The sequence below is a fragment of the Canis aureus genome, chromosome 34, assembly GCF_053574225.1.
Source record: "Canis aureus isolate CA01 chromosome 34, VMU_Caureus_v.1.0, whole genome shotgun sequence".
In the NCBI taxonomy this organism is placed as follows: Eukaryota; Metazoa; Chordata; class Mammalia; order Carnivora; family Canidae; genus Canis; species Canis aureus.
In genome coordinates, this window is record NC_135644.1 from 5,605,873 (window position 1) to 5,619,037 (window position 13,165).

At 41.8% G+C, this 13,165-nt stretch overlaps 1 protein-coding gene across 2 annotated transcripts in view; it reads right to left on the reverse strand.

Annotated features, from left to right (window-relative positions):
• Positions 1–7,213: 7,213 nt before the first annotated feature.
• Positions 7,214–13,165, reverse strand: part of PPP1R1C (protein phosphatase 1 regulatory inhibitor subunit 1C) — a 115,010-nt gene continuing 109,058 nt past the window's right edge. For both annotated transcript variants that reach the window (XM_077883329.1, XM_077883330.1), the window contains exon 5: positions 7,214–8,114. In XM_077883329.1, coding sequence (XP_077739455.1) covers positions 8,050–8,114 — 65 coding nt within the window. In that variant the 3' untranslated portion in view covers positions 7,214–8,049. The remainder of the gene's footprint in view (positions 8,115–13,165) is intronic.

Below are 13,165 nucleotides of genomic sequence, written 5' to 3' on the forward strand. Positions count from 1 at the left end.
TCTCTCTTGGCACCCAAGACCCCTTTTTCTTTCTCCTCTATCTGCATAGGGTGGAGCAGAAGCACAGTGGACAGGAAAGCTCTGTGAAGAACGATGCGACCAAGGTAACAGCGGAGAATATTAAAGAAGCAAAGTGTATCAAATCAAGGTGAAGACCTGAAGAGTTTCAGCTAATTGAATTAAGAATAATTGGTTCCCTGTGTGTCCCTTCTCAGACTCCGCCTCCCAGGCTGCGAAGCACTCCATCAAAATATAGAAATGCATCTATTCATCAGATACATGACATTTAACTGAAATTTTTACCTTACGTGTGATTCCGTGATAGATTTCCGCAAGGAGCAAAAAGCTCCCAAAGGCCATATTTTAATTCTGAAATACGATTTAGATATAAAACACCTATTTCCTTTGGAAGCTATATTAAGCCTTCTGTCCTCCAGTTGCTTTTCTAAATATCACAAAGCCTATCCACCACCTAGAACGAGCCTTAAACCGTAAAGACCATATATATTTTAGAGTCAAAACCAAACACCTCCTAATGTCCTCCACTACATATGCGGCATTTCTTCGGAGGGAATCCCAAATATTTCAGATACAGTCCTTCTGGATCAACATGTATATTGAAAGCTCTATTTGGGGCCACTGGTCTTTTAGTGACATTAGTCAATGTCTAGGTTATTTGCTTACGATTTGTGGTGTTTGGGGAGCTTCCTTTGCATCTCAAGCTGATGCATTTTCTATCCCTGATAATTGAAGATCACAGTTATTTAGGGGTTCTTATAGGTTCTTACAGTCCTGCAATGGCATTAACTTCCCGTTCTGACGTTGTCTCTCCTACTCCCTATCAGTGCCCTCCGAGGACTCGCTGTCCCCGTGTGTGGGTGAGGAGTCGTGGCAGAGGGGGCACTAACTTGTGGCAGGTGGCACGGCTGCTCAGCGCAAGAGCCGGGTTTGCAGCTGAGCGAGGCTCCTGGTGGCTCTGGGAGGCCCTCGCGTGCCTTCTCCGCGCTCCAGATCCCTCACCTGCCTTTCTCCCCTGCGTTCCACACCCCGACGTTGGTCTCTAGAGGCGGCCCCGAGGGGCCGAGGGCCAGGGCCCGGCTCTTCGCAGGACGGCGGCGTCCTGTGCTGCAGCGGCCACGCTGCCTTTGATTCCTGCGGACAGAATGGTTTTGCACGTTTAACATGTGACCTCAAAGTGTGTGATTCAAGCAGCCCCACCCGGAGTTCAGTGTGGACCTTCGTAGGTGAAGGGTGGCCGCCCCCCAGGGCACCCGCAGGCCCCGACCAGCCCCCCAGCTGCAGCTGGCCAGGAAGGCAACTGGCGGCTCGAGCCCATCGCCGGGCGAGGCCTAGCAGGTGCTGGGGGGACCCCCGAGCCCCACCAAGCGCCCACGGGAGGCGGCTTCTCTCCACACCGGACAAGAGGCTCCACGTTCCCGCTTTCAACGTGGCTCTAGTCCCAGAAGGACTGGGAAGCGAGCCCGCGGGCCCCACGCCGAGGGCCTGGTGCTCGAGGGCCTGCCTGCAGCCTCCTGCCCGCCGCGACCACGTCACATTCCCCTGGAAGCCCGCGGGCCACTCCTGGCTCCGCAATAGAGCCGCTGGCCGCGTGCACCACCTCGCCCGGCCTGCTCGGCCTCCAGCTCGGCTCTGCTCCTTTCCCCGGCGCCCTCAGTGCGTCAGTCTCCCACGCAGGCTGGGCCCTCCCCGGCCGCTCCCCAGCAATCTAAGCACGGGAAGCCTGTCCTGCAGGGGTCGCGACTGCCCGCAGAGCCTGAGGCCGCAAGTCCTTGGGCTGCGCCTCCCGCCTTCCCCTCCTGCTGCCCCCCTTTCCTCCCCATCTTTGTTCTCCTTCCTCCCCTTCCGTTGCTGCTTCTGTGACCCTCCAGAGGTGTGAAGGTCCTGCTCAGCGTCACTGGGCCGGCCCTGGGCCCTGGCACCTGCCCCGGGAGGCCGTGGGGCGCCGAGGCCTGGCCCGGCCGCTGGGCGGAGAGCCGGGAGCCCTGGCGCACAGCTTGCACGTGGACCTTCCACTCCTTAGCCTCACACTCGAAGCGCGGACACACACGTGCACACAAGTACACGCACACACACACACACACACACGTCTAAGCCCAGGCTGTGTTGGGCCGCAGCTCTCCCTCACCTCACCGTTCCCTGGTCCTGGATTCCTGCTCGGCCCCGGCAGGCGGTGCCTCCCCGCAAGGGCCTTTGGCATCTTGACCTGTCACACGACCCCTGCCCCCCGCCCCCGCATCTGGGCACAGGTCAGCCCTCCCAGAAAGCCTCCCCTCAGTTCTCCGCCCAGGGGCCGGGCCCTCCGCTGCGGGAACACCGTGCGGTGCAGGAATTCGGTGGCTTGCCAGGGCGCACACCTGCCGCCAGATCTGCAGGTAAGGAAGCACTGAGCCCTACACATGAGGGGGTTAGAAAATGTTTATGGAATAAGTAAAAATGAATTCATGAAGGAAGGCAGGCAGGAAAAGTTTTTATTTGTCTGAAGTGTTTGGTAGGTGATTGAGTTAATCCTTTTCAGATGACATCTCTAGTTAATTCGATCAAAATGAGACTCACTTTTCAAGCCCTTTAGATCTAAGTAATTCCAAAAAGCCATTTGTGTTTTTTTTTTCTCAGAGCAGACACATGGGAGTGCATTAATTCTTAATTAATACTTAATAGCTACTAAAAGCAAACCTGAATTATAAGAGAGAACCATTAAGATCTCCCCATCTGTCTCTTGTCTACCCTTGGGGAGATGGGGCTGCTGGTGCAGAGGTATATTAATTGTAGCTGATCTTACCAAATTTGCTAAGGAGAAAAGCTTACATTTCTGGGGTGATTTCTTATAGGCTTGATGATTAATAGTGGGAACCACGTAAGCTTCGGAACAGGAATGACCTCAATTCACAGTATGTTTTTAGCTGTTGACCTTAACGTTTCCTAACCTCTTACCATGAAGGCTTGGAGAGAATGGCAAAATAATGAGGAATATTTAAAGGATCTGGGCAGTACCTGACACACTGTTGGTTCTCAATGAACGTAAATTCGTGTTATTATTTTATATTAATAATACCATTATTTCTTGTCGAATTTTATGTGGAAGACCTGAGGCAAGAAATATTTTATCCAAGGGACTGATTTTGACGCTCAGTTCAATTTCAGACTTCGTCGTGGTCTCTGTGATCTTGGACAAGCCTCCATTTCCCCCTCTGTGAGGTGGAGACATAAGAGTCTCTAGTCTACAGAATTTCTAGAATGATGAGATGAAATGGCCCATGTAAGATGCTGACAATAATACCCGGCACAGTGTCTTCTAAACAGAGATAGTACGAGCTGTAAAAATTCCCCTTTAAAGGAATCATCCTCTTCTTATCAAATGAATTCCTGAGTATAGTTGCAAGAACACAGCATGGCTTTCACTTCAGTAGCAATATCCTAAGAGTCCACAGGATGGGGAAATTTCTCCGAGTTAGGAGTAGGCTGGCGCTTCTACAGGAGAGAGCACATTATCATCAACTGCACAATTTATGTCCTTGCTGGAGGAGAGGAAAGGCACAATTACAGACATGCCAGAGAGAGAGACATGGAGGTACAGTAGACTGAGGTATAGACATATTTATAGACAAGACTCCTCTATTGATATGTATGTCGATATATGTCCTGTAGACATTGGATTCTAGGGGAAATTGTTTAATGCAAATGTCAGGAAGAAAACTATCAGCATAAAGATAAAATAACAATGACTTTTAGGCTTCCAGGATGGCTTGTTAAATAAAACACGGTATTAGACATCCAGGTGCACTTAGAAGCAACAATAGCAGTTTCTCAAAAGGAAAACTACAGGCACACACTCCAGCAAACTCCAGGGGTTTCAGAGAGCGCCTTCGTTAGCAACACAAAAAGGTCTTTCTTTGGAGGAAACAAAACAAAAAAAAAAAAGGAGAGGACCTTTCATAATGAGGAAATTGCCCATAAACAGACGCGTCCACTAAATGTGGTAAATCAGATGCAACCTAGAAGCCAAGTGGGTCAACACTGAAACCAGGATCTTTAAACCCACCCGGGAGAAAGGAGACTGCGAGAAATAGGCGGCGTGCAAAAGGCGCATTCAGATGGAGATGGCCTGGCAGCCTGGGCCGGGGCCACTAGGCCCTGGGTGGCCGGGGACAGGAGGCTGCAGGGCTGGCCTTCCCCACCCGGCCTCACTCTCCCCTGGGTCTGCTCTCCTCCGCTCTCCCTCCTTCTCACCCCCCCTTCTCTAGCAGAACCCCCTGGAAGTGATAACTAGGGAAGTATTGATTGCCTGGGGCTTTGGTCTCTGTGCTTTATAGCAAAGGGGTTAAAATTGTTTTCTCTTTTTAAAGTTTCCTTTTTTGGGACCCCTCGGGGGCTCATTGAGTGAGCATCTGCTTTTGGTTCAGGGCGTGACCCCGGGGTCCTGGGATCGAGTCCACATCAGGCTCCCTGCAGGAAGCCTGCTTCTCCCTCTGCCTGTGGCTCTCCCTCTCCATGTCTCTCAGGAATAAATAATAATAATAACAATAACAATAAAAAATAAAAGGTTTCCTTTCTTATTTCAGCAGTTACCTTATACATATGCATTTGTACACATGTATTTTGCATATACACATGTGTACATATACATGTATACACACATATGTATAAATTCTGCACACACACATTCATATATATATATATTCCTCAACAGAAAAAAATATTTTAACTCCACATTACACAATGAAAGAAAAAAGATTTGTAAACAGTAATTCATTAATAGGAGAAAAGCATACAAATTTATTTATAGTTTAAATCAAAATTTATTGATTTTGGCAATTATTTTCCCCCAGAATATTGCATTAGATTATCTTCTACCAACACAGCTTTTGGTAGTTTATGATGACAATGTCTAATTTCTAATACTTCTCTGCCCATACTCTTAAGAATTATTTTTAAGAATCTCATTTAGCTAGCAATGGGTTCCAGCGAAATAATTTGTTCCAGTGAACTGCTTCCTATGAAAACTCTATTTATAGTGACAATGAAAATAGACAGCTCAAGCCTGGCATCCTGTGAAAGTCCAAGATAACTGCGCTAGTACAGTATAGTTAGTAGAAGTATAATTAATAGTATAACTCCTACCCCGGTCATCCCTGGCCTTCACGTCAAGTTCAAGTTTTAGACCACTGAGTGTTTTCAAAAGCAAATAAAGGACCAGATAGTGTTTAAAACACTTGACAAATATAACACATAAGTGGCAATTTCAAAATAGGAAATTCATGTCCCATTAAGGCAAAAGAAGAAAGATGAGAACATCTGGTAATGTAATTAGTATGATTAGAGAAACATCCACAGAATTTATGCTGCAGGGAAGTGTCATGTAACCTGCCCATCTACGACAGTGCCTCGGCAAATGCCAGTCTCTTTAAAAAATAAAGAAGAAAGAGAAGATATTCTCATGCAATTATTAGAGAGATGGTCAATCAGCTATGAGCTTTTTTTTTTTTTTTTAGGTTCTTATCATCCCATCATTTTGATTCATATTAAGCCCATGCTATACCTTTGCTACTGTAGGAGCGATAAAAGGTTTCTGGCTGGGTCTGAAAAGTTAAACTGACAAAGACAGAATAATAGGGAAAAAAGCATACAGATTTACTTAATATAAGTTTTACATGACATGGGAGCCCTCATCAGGAAATGAAGATCCAAAGAAACAGATCTGAGTGTTTTGTGCTAGGGTTGAGGAAGAATGGGGTCGGTCGTGGAAGACCAAGATGAGTTAAGGAGTATGAGGTCAGTGCAGTAAACTGGGGGAACTTAGGATAAGTTCTTGTTTGGATTCTTCTTTGAGTCCCTTTGTCTTCAGAGACAAGGGTGCTCCTCTCTTTTGGGCATAAAGCACTTCTCACGTGAGGGTTTTATGGCCCATTTCAGGGAGAAGGGCAGAGGGAAGCTGACCTTCCTGCTTCTGCCATTTTCTCAAACTCCTTCAGTCGACAATATTCACTGTGCCAAGGTGCTGTGTTTTTGCAGTGGTGGGTCCTGAACCCTATCGCTACTCTTGAGAAAAGAAAGGGATTTTGAAATATCAATAAATTGATTTCTCAGTTAGCTTGAGGAGAGCAGCAGTTAGAATGTTCTCTATGGTTCCTCATTAATTAACATACTGTTTTCTAATGCCTAAGAGCCATACTTTATTTCACAATTATGCATTTAAGTCTATGGTAATTATGCTTGTTTATATTATTTTTACTTTTTGGGTAATACAAATCTGGGAGTGGTAAGTAAAAATTAGTATTCTTCAGATCCTGGGGACAGGGGTGTAGAGAAAGGGGAAGGCCATAACAAAAAATAGCAATTTGTGAGGTGATTTTTCAATTTATTAGAAATCAAGGAAAAGAAACTTAAAAAGATCGATGCCTTTTTCTTTAAGAAAAGATTGTACCCAACAGTGGCATAAACTCAGTAATTCTCTCCTACTTTTTAGATATTAAAGATTGTTTTTTTAAAGCACAGATTTACATATAAAAAAATATTTTTAAGTGAGTCACGTAGTTTAAAAGGAGTTTCAAATTTGCCTCTTTTATTGGGCAAAGGTCATTTTAGTTTGAGGTCAATCAAAGAATTAAAGTAGAACTCAGGTGCTTCTTTCCATTCCAGCACCTCTAACAAAATTATTCCCGCCCACCCCGCACCGCTCCCCACCCCCGTGCTTTTAGGTCTGAAATGTAGAATGCAGTCTACAAGACACTCTAAGAAAATGCAAAAAGCTCTGGTTTCTAAGGAAGACGGGCTTTTCCATCCTAAAAAGTATCACAAAAAAAAAAAAAAAGTATCACAATTTCTCAAAAAGAACATCAGCTAGTAAAAGGGTTTGCTGGATTATTAATTCGTTTAGGGCCATTTATTTTCCTTGGACTCCAGTTCTCTGATCTATAAACTGAATCCTAACTGTCATATATATTTAATGTGATTATTAACTGAGAAACATAGATGAGGCCACTTTATTAATTATAAAGAACTGAACTGATATTAACTGGCAGGAGGGCAGCAACAATAATAATACCCTTTACATTTTTATAACTGAAAAATGGTCAGTGTGTAGTAAATTATTAATAGGTATTTGTGGAACTAAATTGAATCAAGACCAATGGATTTGAAAAAGAAACAGAAGAGTAAATAAATATGATGAAATTTGAAAAGAAAAAAGGAAATATATTTGAAAGCTTCTCTATTGTAAAGGAAGGCTCAGATTCCAGACTTAGAAAAACTAAAAATGAATCACTTAAAAGTCACCCAAATTCAAGATCTCCCTTTTAGTAGTAGAGAAAAATAAAACCAAAAGGAAGAACTTGGCACATAGAATAGCATAAATAATCAGAAAAATAAATAAAACAAAGGAAAATTTTCTGAAAAACGTGTCAATATTTATGCATCAAATATCTAAAGTGCTTCAGAAGGCGATCCAAGAGGGAGAAAATAACACACAATGATGCAGGTGGAGGTGACGCTGGTGGCGGTGGTGGTGGTGGTTTTGTGTTGGTATTTTTCCAAGCTCCCACTGGAGCACAACAGCACTGACAAGTCAGCTTCTGGTTGTTATCAACCCATTTTGCACCTGGTGGAGAAAAGTAAAATAACAAACTATTCCAGAACCCCGTGGAAAAGTTCCAGAGAATTTCATACCATGTCACATAAATCTCTGTAAAGGGAAAAATCTGGTATGCGACTTAATAGCAACAAAGCCTGAGTGCTAGGATAGAGTAAATTATCCAATTAGTGATTTGTAGGAGGAAATTTTTCTTGCAAGGACTTTTAAATCTTAAGGAAAACACTACCACAACAACAAATGAAAAAATGATCACCATTTTTTTTTAGATCATCTTCTAAGGGGAAGTTTTAAAAGACAGAAAATATAATTGGTTACAATGCTAACGTTGCTAAATACATACGTACATATGGGTGTATATTTCTTAATGACAACAATTTTGTCCTGTTGACTGTCATACAACCATACAGAGATACCCCTTCCTCTTCTGATTCCATTCTCTCTTAATGCTGCTCTTTTCTGTCTATTCCTGTCTCTTCTTTTCTCCTTTGCTGCGTGTCTGCAGTTCCTGAAAGAGAATCAGAGGGGAGACACAGATCTCAGAGTGGGAAGGAGCCTCCTAGGATCCTCTGATCCACCTCCTCGTATCACTCTCTACATTTGACTCCTCAGAAAACTGGAGCCCGTTTCGATTGAAGGGTTTCCCCAATGTCCCACAGCTATGATCAACGAGGAGATGCCATCCTGTGCCACATCATCTCATTTTTTTTCTTAAAGATTTTATTTATTTATTTTGAGAGAGAGAGAGAGAGCAGTGCACATGGGCACACAAGCACAAGGGTGGGGAAGAGCAGAGGCAGAGGGAGAGAGAATCTGAAGCAGACTCCACGCTGAGTGGGGAGCCCAACATAGGGCTCGATCTCACAACTCTAAGATCATGACCTGAGCGGAAATCAAGAGTCAGATGTCTAACGGAGTCAGCCACCCAGACGCCCCACCATATCACCTCATTCTATTTCCTTCCAGGAATGTATCACTATGTGGCATGATTTCATTTATTTATTATTAATAATAATTTACGTATTAATTCACATGAGTATGAGCAGTCTTCAAACACTAGAATATATATCCATGGATTTGAGGACCTTAACTATCTTAGTAATACCTGTGTCCTCAGCATTCATTCATATGTATTTACTGAATAATAAACTAGAATATTGGTCTCTTGTTTCTAGAACATCCTTTTATAATGGACACCAAATTATCCCATGAAAAATACTGTAGAATAATTCAGGGCATCTGAATTTTCCTATCTAACTACCGCCTATCATAAACACTAACCTAATTTATGCACTTTAAATAGCAAAAATACCTAGTAAGCATTAATATTTTTAACTCTTCGACATGTATTGAATAGTCTATACTCCCTTTGGATACCCCAGGGAAGAAGAAATTCCCTGAATTTTGCTCATTTGGGAAGCAGATATTGCTCGTTGCTCAGCTGATATGATGGTCACTTCAAAACTTACAAAGAGAACCTTGACTGAGTTGGAAGGTCACAAGGTTCCTGGTTTAAAATACTTTTGGGGCACCTGGGTGACTCACTCAGTTAAATGTTCGGCTCTTGATTTCTCTGCTCAGGTCATATCTCAGGGGCAGGGGCAAGGGGTGAGACCGAGCTCCACATCAGGCTCCATGCTCAGCAGGGAGTCGGCTTGAGATTCTCTCTCCTTCTCCCTCTGCCCCTCCCCGCTGCATGCATGTGCACGTGCACACACACTCTCTCTCAAAATAAATAAATGCAGCTTAAAAAAGTATTTACTTTCTCCAACTCCTTTGCATCAAGGGCTGGTCTTGTGGCACAGCTCTGGTCCATAAGACAGTAGTTGGGGGGCTCTGAGATAGCTTTGCTTCTCTGCTACATTCTTTGCCTTTCTCTTCCCACTATTCTTTTTGCTCAGAACAGACTGGATGCCTGGAGCAGCAGCTCTCTTGGGAGCATGAAGTTACAACTTTTGAGAATATTAAGGAAAATGAAAAGTGTCTGTATGCCCATTGGAGTCTTGAGCCACAATTTTAGTCCTGGATGTTTAATCTCATGACATAAATAAGCCTGTATGCTATTGTTTGCAGGGTTTTCTATTATTTGCTGTCAAATCCTTGTTCTGAATAATGATGATGAATCATTTGCCAAACATATTCTAATATTCTTCTCCTTCTAAGATTCTCATCCTAGTGACATATACTTCTAGGGTTCACTGTGCTCATTCCTTCACATTAGGGTCCTTGTTACTAAACATAACACAAAAGGGAAAAGATGCTAAGTCCTATTTGTACAGTAAGAAACAAAAAATGAAGATAAATCCAAAACCATTTTAGTTTACTTTCTCCAGTGTTTTTCCTCAAATTCCCAGGCTCCTTTGAGTTCCCTCCTTTGCCTACTTCTCATTGTAAGCAATAATAGCTATAAAATCACGGGTTTGGAGCACCAATAGTGTCTTTTCTAATATGTATTATGACAATTTATAAATATGAAAATAAAAGTAATTTGTCCCTTACCGACACAAAATAATCAGTTTCCACGATGTAGAAAGCATTGCCATAACTGAATTAAAATTTAAAATGGATGGTGAAAACACTTTTAAGAACAGAAAAAGTCTCAGAATTTTGTTTTTTATAAAGACCCTTACCCTGGCCCACTCTGGGAAGAGAAGAGGCTTACAATATTACTGTCTAGTAGAAAGAACCCTGGCCTAGAATTCTGCTCTGCCCTGACACACTCTATGCTTCAGTTTCTCATGTTTAGGGAGATTAGGGAAAAAATCCAACATATCTACCTGACACAACCTTTCTTAGATTCAGTATACACAATTAAAGAGGATCCATAGCAAGTGGCCAGGATGATGAGAAAGGTTGGGAAGACCTGGTGGTGTTTTACATAGAGATGGGCCACGTACGAGATGACATCACAGGGTTGAATGGCTGTGATCAAGGAGGTGAAGGACAGGAAAAAGAGTTTCACACAGAGAACAGAGCTCTGTGGCTGGGTTTGGGGTTCAGCTGGTGTTATTAAAGAAGGGAGGGGATCAATCACTGGTCTGTGATGTTGAAGAGGATCGTGTTTTGGGTAAGGCTTGGATAGATAGCATCAGGTCCTTTCCCACCCTGATCATAATAATAGGCACCAGTTATTAAATGCTCGTTAAGCTAGACTAAGCATTTTAATGTATCTTATTTAATTTCTACAATAACCCATAGGGGTAAGTATGGTGGTACCCATTTTACAAATGGAGTAACTGAGTCTAAAATTTGAAAGAGGTTGAATTTGAACCCAAGCTGAAGCGACTCAAAGCTACTAACTATTATATTATAAATGTGTCTGGGAAAGATAAAGTTTTTGTTTTGTTTTGTTTTGTTCAGAAAGTTTCTTTAACCATTCAGCCAAACTGAAGCCAAGTTGTCTTCTTGAAAAAAATTTGTTGTAAACTATAATTGTGTGAAAAGGAAACTGAAAAGCCATTATCTCAGCTGGCTTCCTTCAGGTTTCTGAGAAAGCCAACATATTTCCCAAGGAAAACTTATGCTTTTAATTGTAATCTCTGTTTTGAGAGTAGAGAACAGAATGGAATAAACCAACATTTCCTAAGGAAAACTTATGCTTTTAATTTTTATATTTTTGTGTTTTTAATAGAGAACAGAAGAATCCAGAAGCCATGCTATTTATTTACCCAAATGATGTTACAAAGTCAGCAAAAGCTTTGGCTTCTTTTGTCTGAATCCTAAAAAAAAAAAAAAAAAAAAAAAGAAAGAAGAAAGAAAGAAAGAAAGAAGAAAGAAAAGAAAAGAAGAAAAGAAAAGAAAAGAAAGAAAAGAAAAGAAAAGAAAAGAAAAGAAAAGAAAAGAAAAGAAAAGAAAAGAAATTGAAAGTGTGTTCAAGGAAAGAGAAGAGCAAACTTTTATTTTTTAGCACCTTGGGTATCTCAAATAATCTGAAGTGCTATCAGAATGTTTTCCAAACACAAAAAATTAAAAAATCATGTAAAACAAATCTGTGCCTTAATCATGTTTTAAGTAGAAAGAAATTTAGGAAATCAAATAGTCACAGCAGGTGATCTAGAAACTCCAGAAAGTATTGACTGAAACTGGCTTAAAAACAACAACAAAAAAACCCATAAAAGGCTAGGGGTGGGGGTGGGGAGGAGGAGAGGAAGGAACAAAAAGGAAGGAAGGAAGGAAGGAAGGAAGGAAGGAAGGAAGGAAGGAAGGAAGGAAGGAAGGAAGGAAGGAAGGAAAGGAGGACATGAAGGAGGAAAGACACTTGGAACCAGAGTACTCATTCATACTTGGTGATACTACTTATCCATGAGTTTTGCATTTATTTTCTTGAGGAAAATATACTAAGAAAAATGATTGTTATCTCTAATGCATTGTCTGATTCACATATTTCTCTTAATTTCTATATTATAAAGCTTGCATTAAAGATAAAAACGATAGTTTTACTTCTTTGAATCTTGATATAACATTCCACAGTGGATTCACATTTTTTTTCCTTCCAGTCTTAATTTCCCTCTTTACTGACTTCTGAGAAATATTTTCATTTTTTTCATCCATGACACATTGAACCTCACCAATATCATGAGTGTGGGAACCAAACTGGGCATTCCATCATCCTTACTAAATTTGTGGCATAGATACTTTACCTTAAATGCCATAACAATTAATGGAATGCCTCGGTGGCTCAGTCAGCTAAATTGACCCACTCTTGCTTTCCACTCAGGTCATGATCTCAGGTTGTGAGATGGAGCCCTGCATCAGGCTCCACGCTCAGCACAGAGTCTGCTTGAGATTCTTTCTCTCTTCCTCCCCCTCTGCCCCTCGCCCTGCTCATGCACGAGCTCTCTCTAAAATAAATAAGTAAATAAAAATCTTTAAAAAATAATTAGTATTGTCCTGGAGGCCAGAACTTTTTTTTTTTTTCAAAGATTTTACTTATTTATTCATGAGAGACACAGAGACACAGGCAGAGGGAGAAGCAGGCTCCATGCAGGAAGCCTGACGTGGGACTCAATCCCGGATCTCCAAGATCAAGCCCTGGCCCAAAGGTGGCCCTAAACCTCTGAGCCACCCGGGCTGCCCAAAGCCAGAACTTTAAAAACCAAAAGTCCTCTTCAATAAATATGTGTCTACTGTCCTGGAAAACCTGCTTTATGCTGATGCTTTATCTTCTTTGCCAGTTGTAAGGATGAGAAATTATCTTTCCTTTATTTTTATAACCCCAAAGTCGTTTGGTGGAGGTAGACTCATTAAAAATAGTTATTGAATTAATGAATAACTATATGCATGGATTAATGGAATTTCTTATTTGATAATAATACATTTATAAAATTCTAATGATTTCTTAAAATGCGATAGGAAATAGCTCGCATTTCAAGTAATAGCCAAAAAAGTGGAAGGGGAGATTTGGGCATATTTTATTTTAGATTTAGCATTTTTGTTTCATAATACCTAGTGGAGATGCTGACAAATATCTCTCTCACAGCTCAGAAAAATGAGAATTTCGCAGTCCTTTAACCATTAGCATGTTGGAGGGAAACGGATGTTCAATATCTAAAGACCATT